This window comes from Xiphophorus maculatus, chromosome 14 (genome assembly GCF_002775205.1).
Source record: "Xiphophorus maculatus strain JP 163 A chromosome 14, X_maculatus-5.0-male, whole genome shotgun sequence".
NCBI classification, from domain to species: domain Eukaryota; kingdom Metazoa; phylum Chordata; class Actinopteri; order Cyprinodontiformes; family Poeciliidae; genus Xiphophorus; species Xiphophorus maculatus.
The window spans coordinates 26,630,162-26,655,028 of NC_036456.1; the positions used below are offsets into that span (position 1 = coordinate 26,630,162).

Below are 24,867 nucleotides of genomic sequence, written 5' to 3' on the forward strand. Positions count from 1 at the left end.
AACATTTATTTTCTTTAGCTTCTCTGATTTAGCATTCATTTATAATTTTATAACCATAACTTATATCACATTTATTTTCTTCAGCTTCTCTGATTTATCATTCATTTATGATTTTATAACCATAACTTATTAATTATCCTTATTATAATCCTAATGTGAGTTATTACAGATGTTTTTCTGAAAAGAAACCAAGAATAATCCATGATTCTAATTATTTGATACCAAAGTTACAGTTACTTGTTTTTCTTGTAAGTGTTCCCACAAATGTACGTGTAAATATTATTACAAGTAAACCAATATTAATATAAGTATTTTACTTTGAATCTTATCAAATTACTCAAAATGTTTAGATTTAATTCTTTAAACTTTCATGCTTTAAAATAAGAAATAGTCTCAGCTATTTTTATAAATCTGCAGGCTGGAAACTTACTTCCTCTTTTTCCAGGAAACCTGCTTTTCCTGTTTAATGACTCTCTGACTGACTATGATTTCTTATGATTAGATAGAAAAAAGTAGAATTAAAGCAAAGTCTGCATGAGACAAAAACAACACACACAACCAGATTTATTTTATTGACACTTAAGTCTACTGCTGGGCCTAGATGTCACTTGAGTGATTCATTTTAAAGATAACTTTATTTATTATTACTGTTAAACTAAAATCTCCAGCATGGGGAAGTGGGATGAGCTCGGATTTTCTTGACACCCCCTCCACGAGGTCAGACCTTTCACATGCTGGGAGTCCATCACCCTCCTGCAGTTCGCCGTCCTCATCCCCTGGAAAGAGAAGAGGTTCGTCTGGGATGTGAAGATGCAGATTCTTCATCCTCAGTTGTCACAGAGGGCTCAGTGTAGTCATCAAAACTCCACTTCTCTTGACACACTGAATATTATTTGATATTTGTATTGTGGCACATTTTCTGTTATGAAGCTGCTTTGATACTTTTTCGTATTGTGGTGGGTGTTTGTATTTATATTTAATTGTTTAATTTATTTTAGTGGAAGTGGTGCTATTTTGTGATAATTTAATTGGTTATAATAAAAGGTTTATTTATAAGGCATTGTTATGCAGCATTTTTACTCATCATAAGTGCTTAACAATGTCAATAATGAAACAAAATATTATAAAATTAGGTTTAAGCTATTAATTAATTCATAATGTCAAAAATATATATGGGGAGCCGAAAGAGCCAGCTCTCCACAGTAAGAAGAGCCATTAGAGCCGCATCTCGAAAAGGAGCCGAAAATCCCATCACTGCTAACCGGACTCACCAGTGATCTGGACTTTTCCACCAGCAATTATAATCCCTATTCTTTAATGCGGTTCTAATTATTGCTACAATATTTTCTCTGATGTTTATTTTGTGAACTCTAAATGCTCTGGGCCAAATCTTCCTTTTACACTTGAGGTTCTGCAATAAATATTAAGAAAGAAACTTAAAGACGTACAACTACGACAGCCGCTGATTACTGCAAGACTAAATATCCCGCTGCACTGATTGGCCAACCAATGTCACGTGATCTTCTGCAGCACGTGATGGCTAAGCGGGACGCGTCATCATGACTACACAGGTGTGTTTTTGCCTCCGCGGCATTTAGATGAACTAGATGTGAATCAGGGAATAGAAACAAAGAATCTGTTTTCTCACCTGGAGGAAAAACCTAAAAATATTTTTCACTTATTTTTCCTGTTGCAGATCAACTTAAAACTGAAGGTAAGAACGAAACAACGGAAACACTGTAGGAAATCTAGAGAATCGCTCTTTATGTTTTATTTCTCATTATGCGGTAAAACAGCAGCTGTTTAGTCACGATGAATGATCCGAACTGGTCTCGTTTATTTTCACTATTTCATTTATTTCTAACAAAACTCCGGTTAGGGCTGTGTGTTGGTTTGTTGGTGGTCAGCAGTTTAACGCTGAAACATTATTATTGTTGAACATCATTTACTTATAATTATATGGAAAATTAATTATATCTTAAAACTAATTATGTCTTAAAACTAATTATATCTTAAAACTAATTATATCTTAAGGATCTCCGTCAAAATTTGCAGGTAACTTTTTTTTCTGACATAATTTAACAAATGTTATGATCAGTTACTCAGTACTTCAATAGTCTTCATAATCTTTTTTACTCTTAGCTACTTTTTACTTTTTCTTGAGTTAAAAAGTCAAATTGTACTATTTTTATGTTTTAGGTATCTACCTACTTTATCCACCTCTGACTATTATTATTATTATTAATGTAATATAAAAAAACAGAAAACTATGAAAGAAAAATCTAACAATCCTGTATAGATGGACTTCTTTTTGTTATTAATTTAATATATAGCCTTCATACATAGGACTCGATGAAGCTGTTTTTAGAGCAGGGTGTGTCGATGTTAACTAAGGATCTGGTAATAATTTCGAAAATATCTTATAACTGTAAGAACAGTTAAAGTGAAATAATGTTTTCTGTCCTACAGAACTGTTCATACCTTTGGAACATCTCCACATTTTGTCATGTTTTTTTCTCTCCCCTCCATCGGGTCTTTTAGCTTTGAGATAGAAACAATAATTTAATGATCCTGATGTATAAATCTTTACTCCGTCTAACCCCAGCATATTTATCCACTCTCCTACATAGAAATGTCAGTTCTCGTTCTCTTCGCTCCAACAACATTATTCTTCTGCATGTCCCACGCTTTCGAACTGAAAAAGGGAAGCAGGCATTCAGTGGCCCCCACCACGTGGAATCAGTTGCAGTCTGACCTTAAGATGTCGGAAATGATTTCACTGGACTTATTTCGAGCAGTTCTCAAAGATAGGCAACAAGATTCTATGAAACAGTGTCATTGTTTTTAAATTGTTTTTATTGTTTTATACTTGTGCATATGTATTAATTGTTTTTATCTTGTAACCAGGTTGCTATGTATTGCAAATATTTTGCCCAAGTCCCTCTTGAAAATGAGATCTAGATCTCAACGGGGTTTACCTGGTTAAATAAAGGAGTAATAAATACATTTTGTGGGCTCTAGTGTCCCCTGTATGAAAGTAGGCTGACAGGCGGGTCCGGGAATTGAACCCGCAACGGCCGCGTCGAGGACTCAAGTCCTCCAAATGTGGGTCACGCCGTCGCCTACACCACCACAGCACGCCTAACACATTTCATCATGTTAAAATGACAAATTTCATAATAATTTCTTTGTATTATTTGTGACCCATCATTAAAGTAGATTTGCGGAGTGTCAACAGATGAGATGCTGTGGGCAATAAAAGTTAAATATTCAGTCATTATGTTGGTTTATTTACCAAGTGCTTGGAGCAGCTGGTCCTAGCACACCTCAGATCCTGTCTCTCCCCCACACTAGACCCCCACCAATTTGCATACAGGCAGAACAGCAGCACAGAGGATGCAGTCTCTATAGCGCTGCACTCTGTCCTTTCTCACCTGGACAATAAGAACACTTACGCCAGACTGCTGTTCTTAGATTTTAGTTCAGCATTCAACACTGTCATCCCATCACAACTCATTACCAAACTCACAGACCTCGGCATCAGTCCACTCATGTGTAACTGGTTGCTCGACTTCCTGACCAGTCGACCTCAACATGTCCGGCTGGACAATCACTTCTCATTCACCATCATCATAAACACCGGAGTGCCACAAGGCTGTGTGATGAGTCCCTTCCTCTACTCCCTCTTCACCTACGACTGCAGACCTGTCCATGGCTCTAACGCCATCATCAAGTTCGCAGACGACACCACGGTGATCGGCCTCATCAGAGATAATGATGAGGCCGCTTACAGGGAGGAGGTAGACCGTCTGGCTGAGTGGTGCGACAAAAACAACCTGCAGCTGAACACCGAGAAGACCAAGGAGCTTATCGTGGACTTCAGGAGGAACACTGACCCACATCCACCCATCCACATTAAGGGGACAGTGGTGGAGCGTGTGGACACCTTTAAGTTCCTGGGAGTCCACATCTCCGAGGACCTGACTTGGACGACCAGCTGCTCCAAACTCATTAAGAAGGCGCATGAGCGCCTCTTCTTCATGAGGACCCTGAGGAAGAACCACCTGTTCGCAGAGATCCTCACGAACTTCTGCCGCTGCACCATTGAGAGCATCCTCACCAACTGTATTACAGCTTGGTACGGGAACTGCTCTGTCTCTGACCGGCAGGCGCTGCAGAGGGTGGTGCAAACTGCCCAGTATATCGCCGGGGCACCGCTCCCTGCCATCAAGGACATCTACAGGAAGCGGTGTTTGAAAAGGGCCGGGAAAATCACAAAGGACTCCACTCACCCAGCACACACACTCTTTTCCCTCCTGCCCTCTGGGAGGCGTTACAGAAGCCTACGGACCAGAACCACCAGGCACCGGAACAGCTTCTTTCCCACAGCTGTCACGCTTTTGAACGCCTCCTGACATAAAACATAAACTATAAGGACTGTACTCCCCTATCCTCTCATACAACAATAACACATCAATCAATCAATCAATCAAATTTTATTTGTATAGCACATTTCAGCAGCAAGGCATTTCAAAGTGCTTTACATCATAACAAACACAGAATCACAATGCAATATAGAATCAATCATTAAGTCAAGTTACATCAATAAATTTGTAATTGATTACATTTCAAATACAATTCTAAACAGGTGGGTTTTCAGTTGAGATTTAAAAGAAGTCAGTGTTTCAGCTGTTTTACAGTTTTCTGGAAGTTTGTTCCAAATTCGTGGTGCATAGATGCTGAAAGCTGCTTCTCCTCGTTTGGTTCTGGTTCTGGGGATGCAGAGCAGACCAGAACCGGAAGACCTGAGAGGTCTGGAAGGTTGATACAATAAAAGCAGATCTTTAATGTATTGTGGTGCTAAGCCGTTCAGTGATTTATAAACTAACAACAGTATTTTAAAGTCTATTCTTTGAGCTACAGGGAGCCAGTGGAGGGACTTTAAAACTGGTGTTATGTGCTCCATCTTCCTGGTTTTAGTGAGAACGCGAGCAGCAGCATTCTGGATCAGCTGCAGCTGTTTGATTAATTTGTTGGACAGACCTGTGAAGACGCTGTTGCAATAATCAATACGACTGAAGATGAACGCATGGATGAGTTTCTCTAGATCTGGCTGAGACATTAGTCCTTTAATCCTGGAAATGTTCTTCAGGTGATAGATGGACATGGACTATCCTCACACACACACACATCATGGACTGTTTTCTTCACACACACATACAACCTGTAAATTTTATCTGCCATTATTTATCTGTAATCCATTCCCTAACATTCTTGTATATTCTGTATAATCTGTATAATCTGTGCATATAGCTCCCATATTAATATTTATACACAATATCTACTGTATATCTCTTTGCTATAACTCCTTATAGTCCATACATACATAGTCTTGTACATCTGTAAATAAATATTTATATCTCGTAGAGCACTTCTGGATAGATGCAAACTACATCTTGTTGCTTGTACTTGTGACAGTGCAATAACAATAAAGTTGAATTCTATTCTATTTTTGAACTGCATAACTCACAGTTTCTTTGAAATATTTCTAAGAACTCCGTTTGATCCTACTTGTTTGTTTAAATGATTGGATTAAAGGCAGAGCTCTGAGTTCAGTTTTCACAGCTGGTCAAATTTATAAAAGCGTTGAAACCTGAGCTCTGGGTATTTTCCTCTCTTCTTTTTCCTATACACTCTTTTTTTGGTTTTTCTGTACATTGAGGAACAGCTGAAGCTCATTTGATCCATTGTTTATCTTATAATGCAAGTTTTAGCCATTATTCTATCTTTTCTTTCTAGTTTGGCACCGTTTTGTTTTAATGTAGCCTAAACATGTACCTCGCCCCAATCCTTTGTCAGTTTCTCATGCTTGGGCTTATTCTCAAACAACGTTTTTATTTGAGGTTTGCTGCAAGTTTTGGAGCTTCATGTATTTGATTTTGTATTTCTAATTTAACTTTGACACATACAGCAGACTGTACATGTCCTCAAGTATTGTGGACGAAGCTAAAGTGAAACTAAAATTATTCACATATATTTTCTGCACAGTTTAGTTTGCACTGTAAACACTGTATGTTTACACTGGTAACAGTCAGTGTTCCCAGTGTAAACATACAGTGTTTACCCATCATCATCCCTGTTCAATGTCACGCCACCTATTGTTCCATAACATAGGTTGGCATTTACAGAGCAGCATCTGACATTTGCTAGTTTGACTAAAATAACTTTCAACTTTATTAACTATTGTAATATTAAATGAATAATCATATTTACTAGCAGATCAAAGTGCATAACACAAATATGAAGGTTGAAGGTTCTTTTATGCTTTAATAACAGGAAAGTTAACATTTTGTTTAAATATTCAGTAGGAAGTACCAAATTATTTCCTCAGTTTTTGCCACTTCCCTTTGTGTTTCTTTGTTGGCTTGTATTGTTGCATAATAATGTCAGTTGATAGTTTTATGCTGCGTTCACATCAAACGCGTTTTGAACGTCAGGCGTGTCTGGTTTACATTCAAAGTCTATGTGGTGGCATGTTGAGGCTGTGAATAGTCCTCAACGCGCGTCTAGAGCAAAATGTAAAGCAAAATTATGTTTGGTGTAATCGCAGCAGTATTGAATACGGTGGAATGATGTGAGAGAAAAAATACAATATATATAGAGCTGCAGTACAGGTGAGTGATCATCTATGTAGATTAATATAAAAACTGTTTGCAGATCGATGTGTCCCTGAACGCAGCATCATGGATCAGAGTGAGGAGCTGAAAGAAGGAGAAACTCTGCCTCAGTCTGAGAACCAGAGCAAAGCTAAGAGGTGAAGTGACCTTCTACTGTTTTTGTGTCTTCACTCTGTTAGAGCAAAGCATAACTTAAGCAACTTTGTTTACAGCAAACAATCTGACCATGAAGTGGAACCAGAATCCTGGGAGACTAGGTCCAAAGTGTATTTTATTGATTTTAAATCAAACCAGCCTTCATCTAAAAAGAGGTGAGCTACATCTAAACAATCTAAATATCTAAAATGTGATCCCAACATATAAAAGTATTTGCCCATGGAAGAAAATTTTTTTATTGTACTTTTGTTTAAGTGATTTATTAATTTATCAGGTCAGTAGGTAATCAGACCTGGGTGAGGCTGTAAAACAAAACCAAAATATGTTGTTAATCACAGTTGAGTTATGATGCAGTAATTAGTGACTTAGACTTAGACTGACTTTGTTGTCATTTTCAATGCACAGGGTGTATACAGAACGAAATTTCGTTGCATACGGCTCAGGACAGTGTTTGAGGTTCCAATGTTGTGAGGTTACTCCAGAATAAAATAAAATACAGTATAAAATATGAATATAAATATGAATATAAAATATAAAGTGCAGGAATGACAGTAAAATGGAAGTTTTTTAGCTATGTACATGTACAAGGTATAAAGTGGAGACCAGTTTTTGAGTGCAGTCCAGTTAAGAGTTCAGCAGTCTGATGGATTATATTCCTTAGTTTGGTTGCTTATATGGTGACTGACAAGTGCAAACATATAGCAAATAATGAAATATGTTGCAAACACATGAAAGATTCAAACTCCAAAGCACACAAAGACAAAAACAAATACAATCACAAGAAAATAGAAGCAAAAACCTGTACAAAACAAATGCAAAAATAAATAAATAAATGTTGCAACTGCAGACTGATATTTGTTTTTTGGATTGTTTTAGTTGTTTCCTCTGTTGATAATTTCTTTATTGTTTGTTTTTCTTATAATTTGCCATTTTAGTTTATTCCTTGTATCACTACAGTTAGTCTTATTCTTTATTTTCCTGATTTGTTTATTTAATGTTTCTTTCTAATTATGGTTTTATTTGGTTCAAGTTTCTTTCTCCCATCCACCTACTACTTCCTGTCATCTTCTTCTTCGTGGTTTACACCAGTGGCAACATCTGATGGTTAATCATGTGCAGAAAATGTGCTTCTATTGCAGTTTTGTGAAATAAACCAATTTTGATGCAGGCAAAAACAAACAAATACCTCATCATACTGTAGAGCTAAAACTTGTCATAGAAAAACTTGAGTTTTTTCAAAAATGCTGCATTTTCATTAAGCGAATCAAATTACACAATTATACAGTCAATGGAAACACAAATACTGACTCGTCTTGTTACAACCCATACAAAGGATCTCTTTAGTTCTGTTGCTCCCAGCCTGTTCCTGTTCTTTTGTAAGTTTTCTGTTTGCTTTAATAAACTCATCAGACTCTCCACAACTTTAATCTGCATTTTACATATTGACACGGACAAAATGCTGCAGCAATAGGAAATAGAAACAAAAGGAAAAATGCTGCAAACTTGCACCACACAATGAAAATGCTCCAGATGTTGGACAAATCCCATCCGTCCATTCATTCATTCATTCATTCATTCATTCATTCATTCATTCATTCATTCATTTTCTAACACCCTTGCCCTAGTGGGTCAGCTGGTGCCTACCTCCAGCTAACGTTTTGGGCGAGAGGCGGGGTCACCCTGGACACATCGCCAGTCTGTCGCAGTGGACAAATCCAAGGAGATCCAAGCAACATAAGGGACCAGACTTTCAGTAAAGATGGGATTTCAGGATTTTAATCAGATTTGCAGAAGAAAGTTAGAGGAAGAAAGAAAAGTTGCTCTATATTTAATGTCTTTTTTAAACGGCCAGTTTTTTTGCAGTAGAACATCAGCATATTTGTGTAATACTTGCCACTCCAAACTCCCCCTAGTGGTCTGGAGTACTTCCATTTTGTGGAGCAAAGATGCAGCTTTTCATACTTGGTTGTTTTTCTTATTTGTGTTATTTTACTGTTTACTTCTAAAAAAACAGGCATGAAAGTTTGAAAAAGGGAAAAAAAATCTCTTTTTCAAACTTTTAAATATATATTTTTTATTTACAGTCTGGTTTTTATGTTTATGTGTTTTGCTGTTTGTTCATGTGTTTGCAGCCCATTTCACCATTTATTGCACAGATGGTGAAATGGTTTAGGGTCAGGCTAATGCACCTGTCAGCCACTGTACTCTTACTGTACATGATTGTTTTACATGACAGAGCTCAGCACTCACTGTCCAGCTGTTCATCTGGACAACTGTCAGAAAACGACCAACCTCCATCTCCAAAGAGGTGAGCTGTTTGTAAATGTTGTAACTTTTTGTATCTGGGGATTTGTTTCTGTTTTATAACCATCTTGACCTTTTCATCTGTACCTACTAACTGAATACAGCTAGTAGGTGTGTTCATAATGATGTTGAACACACATTATGTGTTCAACAGCATTCAGCTCGCCTTACTTTTCTTTTGTAGCTGACATCCGGGTTAGATTTTAAAAAGAACTTCTATTATTCCTGTATTTGCATCTGACGATGACAGTTGCTATGGTGAGAGCACTATTTGTTTTTTGCTTTGCATATCGTTTGTTTGCAGACACACCCAACTGTGGGCCTGTTTTTTTTGTATCCAGGTACAAGTGAGTTCAGATGGTGTTTTACTTGTGTGCTAACTATGTCTCATTTTGAGATTTGCCTTACATTTGGACATTTCAGCAGGTTTGGTTAATCTTCACCATAGGATGATCTGTAGGATGAAACTTAGAAAAATGAAGAAAACAAAGACACGGCAGAGGGACAGGTAGTGGACTCTGAAATAAGAGGAATATTGTTGGGTTTTCAAGAAAGAATTGATGCAGAGAATAAAATAATTTACCTTATTCTCTGTGATAAGATCAAAATGATCCCACACCGGGAAAACTTCCTCTTCCTCTTTTGATTCATGCCAGTATTCAAATATGAGCCAACCACTAAAGCAAGGCAAAGAACACAAAGTATCTCCATCCGGAAAAACCCACAAAGGTGTTGACAGTTTCTCTCTCATAAATACAATTTGGCGCATTCACATCCAAACGACACAGGAACTGTATCGGTCACATGGTTTTCCTTAAAGTGACACGGGGTTTCTTTTGCGCGGCGCATGTGTCAAAGTTTCTGTGTCGTCTGGCCCATCACTACTCCTGACTGCTACTATTGGGTCCACCTTCTAAACTTCATTATGACATTAATTTTGTTACCTGTCTGGATCTACAGAAACGTCCTTTTTTTTTTCTTGTGTGTGTGGAGAGCTGCAATGTGAGCAAAGTGTTTATGATTCCTCCACAGAGTGAAGCAGAGCTCAGAGGTTCCTAGTGGTCAGTCTCCCCAACAGCATCAAATAGAGCTGGACTCCATATTTAAGGTCAACATATGTACATCTACTGCTTTCTGTCTATTGTGTTCATAGTCATCTCTTTGCTGCAAATTATAAACCAGTGTATTTTCCACCAGCACTTATTTTGTTCTAACAATGACTCAGAATTGGTTATTAAGCTCCACTATTGGAGCACAATGAACAATGGCCCCAGAAAAGAACTGACAAGAGTCTGTTGAGGAAAATTCCCTATTGAGTTAAAGTTGATGGAAATATTGTGCAAATAATTCAGATTACATTTACAATCAAATTTCCCTTTTTAAAAAGATGTTAATAGGTCATCCCCCAACTCACAAACCTCTAAATTTAATGGTAGTTCACAGCATTGGCTAAACCATTGAGGTCTTAGTTTTCTATTATTCCATTTTAGGAGCTGAAAAAGAAGATTATCATCTTTGCGGAATGTGAGCTGAAAAAGATCCAAATGGTTCTGGGTTCAGATTACCCAGAAGGTTTAGATGAGAATAAGGAGGAGGATGAAGTTTTGGCAGGTGAAAATAAACAGCAGATGAAGAAGAGCAGAGAAGCATTTGAGAATATCACAGAGCAGTTCCTGAGGATGATGAACCAGGAGAAGCTTGCTGACCATCTTCAAAGCAGTAAGATCATTTCTAATCAAAAGTGTAAATGCTGTGGAATTGATTAATGAATCTTTCTTTCAATGGTGCTAAGAGTTCGTCCCACAATCAATAGGTTGAAGATTTGATACCTGTTCCGTCCAGGCTGGTGCATGGCAGCCATACCTCTGTTAGATATACATTTAGAGGCTCCAAAATTAGGTTCAAGTACATTTGTAGCACAGTGGAGTTTTTCTTTTGGTTGCATTTTGCATGTTTATATTCTGTGTAGTTTTTTCCCCTTTAACACTTCAGACACTCTGAATTGGATCTGGTCCTCTGATAAGGAGGGGGACCACAGTAATTAGCTGCTCATAGAGCAGTGTTAGTCAATTACGGTCCTCACACCCCCCTGCCCTGCATGTTTTAGGTGTTTCCCTTCTGCCACACACCTGGATTGAATCTTTGGGTGATGAACAGGCTTCTGCAGTACTTGGTGGCTTCAGAAGACGTCATGCAATCATTTAATCAGCTGTTGTGGTATAGAGGCACATCTAAAATATGCAGAGCAGGGGGCCTAAGGACTGGAAATGAGAAGCACTGTCATAGAGGTATTTGCAAAGACTGATAAATGCAAGATAAAAGGAGCTAAGGTAAAGGAAGGGGAGTACAGATTTGGTGGAATACAGATGTATTCCAGGTGAGGAGCGGCGCGGTTCGAGAGCGTCACAGAATCATCTGTATGCAGACCTGAGGAGTACGCTGCAGGCAGATTGCTACAGTTTGAAGCAACACAGCAAGCGGGGCTCAGCCAGTGGCTCCTGGTACCAGATGTGGCCTCTCACCTGGTAACTCTTAAAGACAGCTGTTGGACCATGACAAATATTTAGAAGATAAACTGTTTTAGTGAGTTTACTGCTGAGGGGAATCGGAGTAAATCATTTTCAACTTGATATTTGTTGTTTGGGGTATTGAGTTGTTTGCTCCCCTTGTACCTAAGACAGGGTTTGGGTCCATACTGGCCACACATTTACATTATGATGTTTACAAATTTTCAGTCTCCCTCCTTAAGTCTCTGGGTGCTGGACTGTGCATTTTGAGGAGTTTCTTTGTTTTGAAGTCTAACTGTTTGACAGACCCCAGTAGTGGAGTTAAATAGCCAATTGTGAGCCAGATTAGAGTAGATTTTTGGATTGTATCACTGTGGGTTGCAGCCCGTCGGAGTAGATCTGAGGTTTTTTCTTTTTTTCAACCTTTCATTCCTGTTTTTTTGGAGGAAATGTGTTTTTTTTTGGACAACTGTTCCGCGTTTGGATATTGTGTAGTTGGACTTGTTTTGGCAAATATTTTTTGTATTTTGTTATGATGCGTAACCATAGAAACAGGGTGGTTTACAACAAAAAGCAGCTGATATTGGAAAAACTGAAATAATACAACAGCTGAAGCCAGAAATTCAAGAGGAGTGGAAAAGGAGGCATTGTGGATACAGAGTAGGAGCAAAGAGGAGAGAGAGAAAGAGGAAATTCAAACCATCTCTACCATCAATCAATCAATCAATCAAATTGTATTTGTATAGCACATTTCAGCAGCAAGGCATTTCAAAGTGCTTTACATCATTACAAACACAGAAACACAAAGCAACTGTTGTTGCGCAACACCCCCCCCCTCCTTTCTGTCTCTACTCTCTCGCTCTCGTACTTCCTCTTCTGAGAGGGGAGATGTGCTACCAGCTCTCCTTCTAACGGGTTAATTGAGTTTCCTATATCTGCTGGGATTTACCCTGTCCAGAACTGAAGTAAACTCTGTTTAAGCTGGTTTCGAGAAACGATTCACCTGATTTTTGACGGCCTACATCCAGGTGTCCCACCCTTCTTCCCCCTGTGAATTAGCCAGACTGAGCAGCCTACAGCCAACTAGTTTCACAGAGCACACCTGTTAACGGTCGCTCGTTCTCTATTTTACAACTTGCATTTGTTATTGAACCAGGTAGGTTTTAGTGACTCGGGCGAGTCCCAAGGATGATGTTTTACATTTGGGCTACCAGCAACCTAAAAACATTTTCCACTTCTTCCTCTCCAGAATCAAACATCATAGCTATTTTACAACCATCAAAGAACTTTAAGGTGACTCATTAACTGAATGTCCACAACATCTTTTAGATTTTCTTTATGCTAAATATTTTATTAGTAAGGCATTTTTGCAAGGGTCCGTACAGCTTAATTCAGTAGCAGAAATAATCAAATAAGTAAAATCAATCATCTAGTCTATCTTTCCCTACTGCTGACACTGAGAACTAAAAAAGGGAACCTTTGAGAGAGACGGATGGAGTTTGACGTTTCGAACCCCAGACCTGGCCTGATGATGAAGAAGGTGTTGCAGCAGGAGGAGGAAGTTGATCGGCGAAGGCAGGGATCTCTGTAGGTCTGATGAGCTTCTTCTCCGCATGGATGGTGAGGTCACACAGGACTTGGTGCTGGCAGGAAAAAAGGCACCAGTTCTTCTTCTTTGTCTTTGTCTTCATCTTTGTCTTTGGGGTCTGAACCCAGCCGATGAGAGAAGTGCGATTCGAAGCCACAGGTTGTGGGCCTGACGGGTTGGTCTCCATGAGCAGGACAGTCTTCGGCTCTGTGGCCCCGGCTCTTCTTCAGCTGCAGAGTTCTTTGTCCATCTCGATCTTGGCTCGAAGCTGCCCGGAGGATCCAACAAAAGGTTCCTCTTTTGCACCCACCTTTTATAGGGTTTATCCACCTTTTGGTGCGTTTTCATTGGCTGTCTGCTTAGACAGATGATCTCATATCCATCACTGTCTTACAGACATTATGTCCTGATGTCTGTGCTAATGTCTCAGGGTTGCTCAACCTCCTATGTCTCTTGCCTGCACGACCTTTTCTCTAAATAAGGCGTTGATCATCTCTGCTCTCCTGTTAGTTCCCCTTTTTCCCTTCCTTTCACCTACCATCTACCTCCAACATATCAGTGATGTTTAATTGCAGTTACACCTTTTTACACCATTTCAAGTTCAATGTCAAAATCACATTTATATCACATTTATTTTCTTTAGCTTCTCTGATTTATCATTCATTTATAATTTTATAACTTATTAATTACTCTTATTATAATCCTAATGTGAGTTATTACAGATGTTTTCTAAAAAGAAACCAAGAATAATCCATGATTCTAATTATTTGATACCAAAGTTACAGTTACTTGTTTTTCTTGTAAGTGTTCTCACAAATGTAAGTGTAAATATTATTACAAGTAAACCAATATTAATATAAGTATTTTACTTTGAATCTTATCAAATTACTCAAAATGTTTAGATTTCATTCTTTAAACTTTACCTTTAAACTAAGGAATAGTCTCAGCTATTTTTATAAATCTGCAGGCTGGAAACTTACTTCCTCTTTTTCCAGGAAACCTGCTTTTCCTGTTTAATGACTCTTTCTGACTGACTATGATTTCTTATGATTAAATAGAGAAAAGTAGAATTAAAGCAAAGTTTGCATGAGACAAAAACAACACACACAACCAGATTTATTTTATTGACACTTAAGTCTACTGTTGGGCCTTGATGTCACTTGAATGATTCATTTTAAAGATAACTTTATTTATTATTACTGTTAAACTAAAATCTCCAGCATGGGGAAGTGGGATGAGCTCGGATTTTCTTGACACAACATAGAATCAATAATCAAAACAAAGCATTAAGTCAAGTTCCATCAATAAATTTGTAATTGATTACATTTCAAATACAATCCTAAACAGGTGGGTTTTTAGTTGAGATTTAAAAGAAGTCAGTGTTTCAGCTGTTTTACAGTTTTCTGGAAGTTTGTTCCAAATTTGTGGTGCATAGATGCTGAATGCTGCTTCTCCTCGTTTGGTTCTGGTTCTGGGGATGCAGAGCAGACCAGAACCGGAGGACCTGAGAGTTCTGGAAGGTTGATACAACAACAGCAGATCTTTAATGTATTGTGGCGCTGAGCCGTTCAGTGATTTGTAAACTAACAACAGTATTTTAAAGTCTATTCTTTGAGCTACAGGGAGCCAGTGGATGGACTTTAAAACTGGTGTTATGTGCTCTATCTTCCTGGTTTTAGTGAGAACGCGAGCAGCAGCATTCTGGATCAGCTGCAGCTGTTTGATTGATTTGTTGGACAGACCTGTGAAGACGCTGTTGCAATAATCAATACGACTGAAGATGAACGCATGGATGAGTTTTTCTAGATCTTGCTGAGACATTAGTCCTTTAATCCTGGAAATGTTCTTCAGGTGATAGAAGGCCGACTTTGTAACTGTCTTTATGTGGCTCTGGAGGTTCAGGTCAGAGTCCATCACTACTCCCAGGTTTCGGGCCTGATTGCTGGTTTTCAGTTGTAATAACTGAAGCTGTGCATTGTCTCTAGATCGTTCCTCTTTAGGTCCAAAAAATAATAACTTCAGTTTTGTTTCTGTTCAGCTGGAGAAAGTTTTGGCACATCCACACATTTATCTGTTCTAAGCATCTGTTCAGTGATTGGATGGGCTTTGAGTCACCTGTTGACATCGTAATGTAGAGCTGTGTGTCATCTGCATAGTTATGGTAGCTAATATTATTTCCTGTTATAACCTGAGCATATAAGTATTGAATAAAAGGGGTCCTAAGATTGAACCTTGGGATATCCCACATGTGACCTTTGACCTCTTTGATGAAATGTTTTCAATTGAAACAAAGAAATCCCTGTTCTTTATGTAGGATTCAAACCAGTTAAGCACTGGACCGGAGAGTCTGACCCAACTCTCCAGTCGATTCAGTAATATGTCATGGTCAACAGTGTCGAAAGCTGCACTGAAGTCCAACAGAACCAGCATTGGGGTTCTGCCACAGTCCGTATTTATATGGATGTCATTGAACACTTTTACGAGGGCGGTCTCTGTGCTGTGGTAACCATGGAAACCAGACTGGAAGGAGTCAAAGAGGTTGGCTATAGTTAGGAAGCTAGTTAATTGTTTACACACAGCTTTTTCAATAACTTTGCTGATGAATGGGAGGTCAGAGGTCGGCCTGTAATTCTGCATGATTGATTTGTCCAGATTGTTCTTTTTTATCAGTGGTTTGATTACTGCTGTTTTCAAAGCCTGGGGGAAAACGCCTGATGAGAGCGATGAGTTTACTATTTGGATCAGAGCAGCAGCAATAACAGGCAGGACTTTCTTAAAGAACTGTGTGGGTAAAACATCCAGACAGCAGGAACTGGAGCTTAGTTGACGTATAATTTCCTCTAAGGTTTTATAATTAAGTAGTTGAAATTGGGTCATTTTTCCTGTATTTGTTTTGTTTGGCCACAGCATTGGTACTAGCTTTAGAGTGGATGTGCAGATTAATCCTTTTATTTTTTGAATTTTCTCTGAAAAGAAGCTGGAAAACTGGTTGCAGGCGGCAATACATTGGAATTCAGGCGGTAACGTCACAGGAGGGTTTGTGATTCTGTCAACTGTTGCAAATAAAGCTCGAGTATTGTTAATGTTTTTGTTTATGACATCTGCAAAGAAAGCCTCTCTTCCATGTTTTAGTGTTAAATGATAGTTACGTTGTCTTTCTTTATAGATGTCACAATGAACGTGGAGTTGAGTTTTACGCCATTTTCGTTCTGCCCTACGGCAGAGTTGTCTTGCAGATCTGTTTGTGCATTTCTCCATGGAGATTTCTTTTTACCAGACACAACCTTCATTTTAATTTGGGCAATGGAATCAATAATATCTGAAACTTTAGACTGAAAATCATTTACCAACTTATCTACATCATTACAGCTTAAGGGAGAGGAAGAAGAGTAGATTTGATTAAAAGTTTCTGTTGTGTTTTCAGTGAGAGAACGTTTTGTGATGGTTGCTGTTTGTCCAAGTGGGTTAAAAGATAAAGAACTTTCAAAAATAAAAGCGAAGTGATCCAACAGGGTGACATCAGTTACAGAGACATTGGAAATATTCACACCCTTACTGATAACCAGGTCCAGTGTGTGTCCTTGAGTGTGTGTTGCTTGTTTGACATGTTGTGTTAGACCAAAAGTCTCTAAAATATTAGCGAGCTTTTTTTGCCTCTCTGTCTTGGGGGTTGTCAACATGAATGTTGAAATCACCAACAATTATTAAACAATCATAATCAATACATATAAGAGATAGAAGTTCATTCAAGTCAGTAAAGAAATTTTCCACAAAAGTTGGAGTTTTGTATAGAGTTACAGTCAAAGTTCGTTTGCGGCCTTTAACCTCAATTCCAAGATACTCAAAAGAGGTGAAGTGACCCAAAGAGATTTTACTACAATTTATGGTATTCTTGGTATTCTTAAATATTGATGCCACGCCTCCTCCTTTTTTGTGTTTTCTATTCTCATTGAAGAAATTGTAGTTAGGAGGCGCAGATTCAATTAGTACGATCGATTCATTATTATCATTCAACCATGTCAGAAACATAACATCGATATTATGCTCAGTGATGAAATCATTAATTAATAGAGCTTTAGCACAGAGAGATCTGGTATTTAAAAGAGCTAGTTTAAGTGACTTGGAGGCCAAGAAATCTTCAGTCTGACGTTCTTTTAGGCAGGGGAACAGTCTGATGTTTGAATTAGGTCCCCTGTATTTTATGTTTCTGTTTCTTGTAAATTTTCTTGTAGTGATCCGGACAGGTAATGTCCTGTTCTGCAGTGCCGGGGGACCAGACACATTCTGGAGCAAGAAGGGTGTAAAGATAAAGTCTGGACCCCGGCCTCAGACCTCAGAAACGCAGAGTGATGGATCCTCTGGGACGTTAGAGTCAGGTGGCTTAAATGAAGTGAGGTCTGCTACGTGAGCACTAAGGAGAGACGTCCCAAGTACAACCTGTTGATTTATTCCATCTGTAAATTTAAGAAACTTTAAGCATAATGGGTAATATAAGCTCATTAGCTAATAAGATGGATGAACTTCGAGCCCTAACCAGGACTCAGCAAGAGTATAAGGAATGCAACATAATGTGCTTTACAGAGACCAAACGTCTCTCTGCCAGACTTCCTGACTATACGGGCATAGAGAAATTAGAGAAAGAGCAGCTGGAAAAAGAAGGAAGGTGGACTAGCAGTGATTGTGAACAACAGATGATATCTGTAATAACTCAGAGGGACACGGAAAATCAGCTATGACACAGGGGTGAGTAATAAACTCATATTTATTTTGAAAGACCGAGCAGACAGGGCACACTGGATCATCAGCTGCAGCTTTGCAGGGGGTGGAGAGGAGAGCTCAGTGATCCGAGAAACACTTCAGAAGGAATCTGTTAGTGTGTGGAATATACACTAACCTGGTCTGCTGATCATCTACTGTACAGATTGGCTGAGGGACTAAGAATGGAGCAGATGCTGCACTGACGGAGGGCTTAGGGATGAGTTGATGTGGAGTGGTGCTCCTGCTACCTGCGTTGGTCCATAATGATCGACTAGGTCCCCCTCCATGTTCAGCAAAAGCACAATTCCTAATCCAAATCCTGGGTCAGACAGGCTGCAAAGAGGAAGTGAGCAGTATCTGTAGTATCTGTATCCCTCCTGTGACGTTACCGCCTGAATTCCAATGTATTGCCGCCTGCAACCAGTTTTCCAGCTTCTTTTCAGAGAAAATTCAAAAAATCAGAGGATTAATCTGTACATCCACTATAAAGTCAGTACCAATGCTGTGCCCAAACAAAACAAATACAGGAAAAATGACCCAATTTCAACTACTTAATTATAAAACCCTACAGGAAATTATAAGTCAAATAAGCTCCAGTTCCTGCTGTCTGGATGTCTTACCCACACATTTCTTTAAGAAAGTCCTGCCTGTTATTGCTGCTGATCTGATCCAAATAGTAAACTCATCGCTCTCGTCAGGCGTTTTCCCCCAGGCTCTGAAAACAGCAGTAATCAAACCACTTATAAAAAAGAACAATCTGGACAAATCACTAATGCAGAATTACAGGCCGATCTCCAACCTCCCATTCATCAGCAAAGTTATTGAAAAAGCTGTGTGTAAACAATTAACTAGCTTCCTAACTATAACCAACCTCTTCGACTCCTTCCAGTCTGGTTTTCGTGCTCACCACAGCACAGAGACCGCCCTGGTAAAAGTGTTCAATGACATCCATATAAATACGGACTGTGGCAGAACCACAGTGCTGGTTCTGTTGGATCTCAGTGCAGCTTTTGACACTGTTGACCATGACATATTACTGAATCGACTGGAGAGTTGGGTCGGACTCTCCGGTCCAGTGCTTAACTGGTTTGAATCCTACATAAAGAACAGGGATTTCTTTGTTTCAATTGAAAACTTTTCATCAAAGAGGTCAAAGGTCACATGTGGGGTACCCCAAGGTTCAATCCTAGGACCCCTTTTATTCAATATTTATATGCTCCCACTAGCTCAGGTTATAACAGGAAATAATATTAGCTACCATAACTATGCAGATGACACACAGCTCTACATTACGATGTCACCAGGTGACTCAGAGCCCATCCAATCACTGAACAGATGCTTAGAACAGATAAATGTGTGGATGTGCCAAAACTTTCTCCAGCTGAACAGAAACAAAACTGAAGTTATTATTTTTGGACCTAAAGAGGAACGATCTAGAGTCAATGCACAGCTTCAGTTATTACAACTGAAAACTAGCGATCAGGCCCGAAACCTGGGAGTAGTGATGGACTCTGACCTGAACCTCCAGAGCCACATAAAGACAGTTACAAAGTCGGCCTTCTATCACCTGAAGAACATTTCCAGGATTAAAGGACTAATGTCTCAGCCAGATCTAGAGAAACTCGTCCATGCGTTCATCTTCAGTCGTATTGATTATTGCAACAGCGTCTTCACAGGTCTGTCCAACAAATTACTCAAACAGCTGCAGCTGATCCAGAATGCTGCTGCTCGCGTTCTCACTAAAACCAGGAAGATAGAGCACATAACACCAGTTCTAAAGTCCCTCCACTGGCTCCCTGTAGCTCAAAGAATAGACTTTAAAATACTGTTGTTAGTTTATAAATCACTGAACGGCTTAGCACCACAATACATTAAAGATCTGCTTTTATTGTATCAACCTTCCAGACCTCTCAGGTCTTCTGGTTCTGGTCTGCTCTGCATCCCCAGAACCAGAACCAAACGAGGAGAAGCAGCTTTCAGCATCTATGCACCACGAATTTGGAACAAACTTCCAGAAAACTGTAAAACAGCTGAAACACTGACTTCTTTTAAATCTCAACTGAAAACCCACCTGTTTAGAATTGTATTTGAAATGTAATCAATTACAAATTTATTGATGTAACTTGACTTAATGATTGATTCTATATTGCATTGTGATTCTGTGTTTGTTATGATGTAAAGCACTTTGAAATGCCTTGCTGCTGAAATGTGCTATACAAATAAAATTTGATTGATTGATTGATTGTAGGAGTAGGCATGGGTCAAGATCCAGATAGACAACCAGAAACAATCTGACAAGGGCAAGGCAACCTCTCAGCCTTGATCCAACAAACAAAAGTGAGGTTGCAACAATGAGGGCGTGATGAACAGTGCTGGAAAACTACTTGATAATGTGTTCAATAATGAGTGAGTGTGACTGAGTGAGGCTTAAGAATGGAAACCATCAGATAGATACCAAGTCATGACTAAGTTGTAACACTGTCAGATCTGTGGATCCATTTTCTTTGGTTGGGTGAACAAACTCAGTAGGCTGTTAGCAATGAGTAGCACACTGCTAGTGGATATTTAGTGTAACACTGAAGAAATAGCTAAGATCGTTGCTTTTCCGTACATCCAGTGGTTGGTGCAGGTTGCTATATTCTATAGTAGCCACACCAGTACACGCACCCAGTACAACACTTTCATTCCATTGGCTGAGAGGTTGCCATGCAACGGTGCTTTTTTTTCCAAAGATGAGCAGAAAATGACGATGAACATCAGGAAGGACATTGTTGCTTGTGTAATATAGAAATATTTCTTTGAACTTTCCATCTTACCTGCATATAGCCTCATTCACTGAGGTTGCTTGTACGTTAGAATCCCAGTAGTTCAGTATTTTCTTGTTTGTGTTTTGTTTCAATAGCAAAATTTGAAAATATTATATGTTGATATTATTAGGATTAAATAATAGCTCAGTTAATAGCATATAAAAACTGAAAAGTCCATGCTCCTTTAATGTTTTATCTAAATAATTCAGTTGCGTTTTATATATAAATCTGGCTAGAAGATTTAAATGGTTGGTTCTTAGATGTTTTAATTTAGAAGCTATAAAAATGTAACCAACAGAAAAGATTTGAAATAATTTTACAGTGAAATATATAACAAGTGAAGAAATTATTTTAATTTGTTTTTTTGCATTCACTTAGAATCATTCACCACCTGTCAACAAACACTAAAGTCTAACATGAAGAAAAAATTCCAGCATGTGTTTGAAGGAATCGCAAAATCAGGAAATCAAAGCTTTCTAAATGAGATCTACACAGAGCTCTACATCACAGAGGGAGGATCTGAAGAGGTCAATGGTGAACATGAGGTCAGGCAGATTGAAACATTGTCCTGGAAACCAGAAAGGCCAGAAACAGCAATTAGACATGGAGACATATTTAAACCCTCACCTGAAAGAGAAGAACCAATAAAAACAGTAATGACAACAGGAGTGGCTGGCATTGGGAAAACAGTCCTAACACAGAAGTTCACTCTGGACTGGGCAGAAGACCAAACCAACCAGAACATCCAGTTCATGTTTCCATTCACATTCAGAGAGCTGAATCTGTTAAAAGATGAACAATTCAGCTTGATGGAGCTTGTTCACCACTTTTTTAGTGAAACCAGAGGAATATTAAAATTTGAAGAGTTACAGGTTGTGTTCATCTTTGATGGGTTGGATGAGAGTCGACTTCCACTGGACTTTCACAACAATGAGATCCTGACAGATATAAGAAAGTCCACTTCAGTAGATGTTCTTCTGACAAACCTCATCAGAGGGAACCTGCTTCCCAAAGCTCACCTCTGGATAACCACACGACCTGCAGCAGCTAATAAGATCCCTCCTGAGTTCATTGGCATGATGACAGAGATCAGAGGATTCACTGACCCACAGAAGGACAATTACTTCACAAAAAGATTTAGATATAAGAAAGAGGCAAGAATAGTAATCTCCCATATAAAGAAATCAAGAACCCTCCACATCATGTGCCACATCCCAATCTTCTGCTGGATCACTGCTACAGTTGTGGAAGACATGTTGAACAAGAAAGACAAGGAGCTGCCAAAGACCCTGACTGAGATGTACATTCACTTCCTGGTGGTGCAGAATAAACTGAAGGTCATCAAGTATGATGGAGGAGCTGAGACAGATTCACACTGGAGTCCAGACAGCCGGAAGATGATCAAGTCTCTGGGAAAACTGGCTTATGAGCAACTGATGAAAAGAAACCTGATCTTCTATGAATCAGACCTGGCAGAGTGTGGCATTGATATCAGATCAGCTTCAGTGTGCTCAGGAGTGTTCACACAGATCTTCAGAGAAGAGAGAGGGTTGTACCAGAACAAGTTGTTCTGCTTCGTCCACCTGAGCGTTCAGGAGTTTCTGGCTGCTCTTCATGTTCACTTGACCTTCATCAAATCTGGAATCAGTCTGCTCGCAAAAGGTGAAATGAAATCCAAGAAAATAGAAAAAGGAAACCATGAATCTCCAGAGACAGACATTTACAAGAATGCTGTGGACATGGCCCTAGAGAGTCCAGATGGACACCTGGACTTGTTCCTCCGCTTTCTACTTGGTCTTTCACTGGAGACCAATAAGCTTCACGTAAGAGGCTTTGTGGCACAGACAGAAGAAAGTTTACCAATTATTAAAGACACAGCCCAGTACATCAAGGAGAAGTTGAATCATCTGTGTGTTGAGAAAAGCATCAATCTGTTCCACTGTCTTAATGAACTAAATGACCAGTCTCTGGTGGAGGAAATCCAACAATCTTTAAGTACAGGAAGTCTTTCAGCACATCAGCTGTCTCCTGCTCAGTGGTCAGCTCTGCACTTCATCCTACTTTCATCAGACAAAGGTCTGGAGATATTTGACCTGAAGAAATACTCTGCTTCAGAGGAAGCTGTTCAGAGACTGCTGCCAATAGTCAACGCCTCCAGCAAAGCTATGTAAGTACCGATGTAGTCAGTTTTATAAAAGTGCCTAATAACAATAATACATTTACTTTGTATTATCTTTGTCTTTTCAGACTGAGTGGGTGTAACCTCTCAGAGAAAACTTGTGAAGTTCTGTCCTCATTTATCAGGTCAACGACCTCTAGTCTGAAAGATCTGGACCTGAGTAACAATGATCTGACAGATTCAGGAGTGAAGCTGCTCTGTGAGGGACTGAAGAGTCCCAACTGTGAACTGGAGATTCTCAGGTAATTTAAATTCTATGTTTTACATTTTATGAAAGATATAGAATGTAAAATTCTTTGTTTTACATATTTAGAAACATGTCTAAAGCATAGTTTTTGTGTACATTTTAAAAAGAAAACTGTACCAAGTATTGAGTTTTCTCTGACTTGGCAGTAAAGAGCAGTTGCAGCAAAAACAGCCTCACTGCTGATTTGAAGTGTGCAAGTCAGTCAAGCAAACCATTACTATCTAGGGAAAAAATATATATTGTAAAAAATATGTTGTATGTTTCAGATTAGTCCAGGTAACTCGAGTATAAATGCAAAATGGTCTCAAGGTGAAAATCTTCACTTGTTGTTGTAGGGATGTACAATATATTGTCAATAATATCAGAATCGACGAATGTTAGCTATATTTTCAAATATCAATATTGGTCCCAGCAACGATCAACAACCATGTCAAAATATATATGTTCCCCCCCGAAACATTTCTCTCATTCTTGCTGACATGCTTCCCCCAGCAATAGAATTTTGCAAATTGTTTATATTTTGTAGAAGTTCAGAATAAATGCGTAAAATTGGTCCCTCTGTATGAAAGTAGTGGCTTTAAACTGTATCTGTAAAGTATTCCTAGTTCTTAATTTTTTTCAGATTTTGTTGCGTTACTAATTTGAAGGTATTTCTCTTTTTTAATCTACACCAAGTAGTCACTAACAGGTTTTCACTTTGTTAGTGGGACAGAGGGAAATTTTTGGATCTCTTTGTACATTTCCTAAAAATGAAGTGCACATTTAACTGATCAATTAAGCTTTATTTGCTATAGGTAAATTAAGTCAGTCAACTTAATTTACCGGTAGTAAATTAAGTTGACTGAACATGATTTGTAATGGAACAAATTTGTCTATAAAATGTCTTGCAGGTGAATTATCAGAGCAGAAACTAAAGGAATTGTCTCTAAACCTTTGAGATTAAAGTGTCTAAATGTCAGGTCTAAATACCTAATTAAACAAAACAGAAGAAAGACAAGAGAGTTAGATTCTTTGTTTCTCGCGAGGAGAGCAGACAGAGATGTGCTTCCAGTTACAAATCTCCAACCACTCTGGCCAACACACCTCCCGCTCCTCTATTTTATTGATTTCAGGAAACCCTGTCACACGGGGCGCTGCAACCCTATGGGGTGGGGTCAAAACATTCATCATATGGTCGCAGCGCTAAATAACATTCACTAGTCTAGACACACGTTATCTATACTCTAAATCTTTCTTGCTCCAAGCCCGGTGTGGAACAAGACACATTGCATAGCTTCAAAGCAACGGCTTTGTATCACAAAGCAGCACAGAGCAGAGTTTATTGTCAGGCCTGTAAAACTCTGCTGGGAGCAATTAACACCTCCGTCTTGTAGGAAGTCCTGCAGGGCAACAGCTGCCGAGAGTAGCTGTCACCTCTATTTCCCAGGGAAGTCTCAGGATAGAATCAAAGTTATTTAACACACAGAAACATTATCTAAAATGTAACTACAAGGCTACATGATACAACAAATATTTGATAATTACTAATAATACAATTTATCCAACACTAAAATCACAAATTTGCTGAATGTTATAAAAAATAAAGCATTTTTGGATTCACTGAAAATACTGAAAAGCACTGAAGTTCCTAGTGCTCATGTTTAT

At 38.8% G+C, this 24,867-nt stretch overlaps 1 protein-coding gene across 3 annotated transcripts in view; it reads left to right on the forward strand.

Annotated features, from left to right (window-relative positions):
* Positions 1 to 1,548: 1,548 nt before the first annotated feature.
* LOC102236208 (NLR family CARD domain-containing protein 3-like) overlaps positions 1,549 to 24,867 on the forward strand; it is a 28,493-nt gene continuing 5,174 nt past the window's right edge. For 2 of the 3 annotated variants that reach the window (XM_023345669.1, XM_023345667.1), the window contains exons 1-8: positions 1,593 to 1,714; positions 6,718 to 6,814; positions 6,890 to 6,988; positions 9,070 to 9,141; positions 10,170 to 10,245; positions 10,628 to 10,856; positions 21,176 to 22,964; positions 23,045 to 23,218. In XM_023345669.1, coding sequence (XP_023201437.1) covers positions 6,744 to 6,814; positions 6,890 to 6,988; positions 9,070 to 9,141; positions 10,170 to 10,245; positions 10,628 to 10,856; positions 21,176 to 22,964; positions 23,045 to 23,218 — 2,510 coding nt within the window. In that variant the 5' untranslated portion in view covers positions 1,593 to 1,714; positions 6,718 to 6,743. Of the gene's footprint in view, positions 1,572 to 1,592; positions 1,715 to 6,717; positions 6,815 to 6,889; positions 6,989 to 9,069; positions 9,142 to 10,169; positions 10,246 to 10,627; positions 10,857 to 21,175; positions 22,965 to 23,044; positions 23,219 to 24,867 lie in introns of those variants that run through there. The other variant, XM_023345668.1, reaches the window with a different exon arrangement.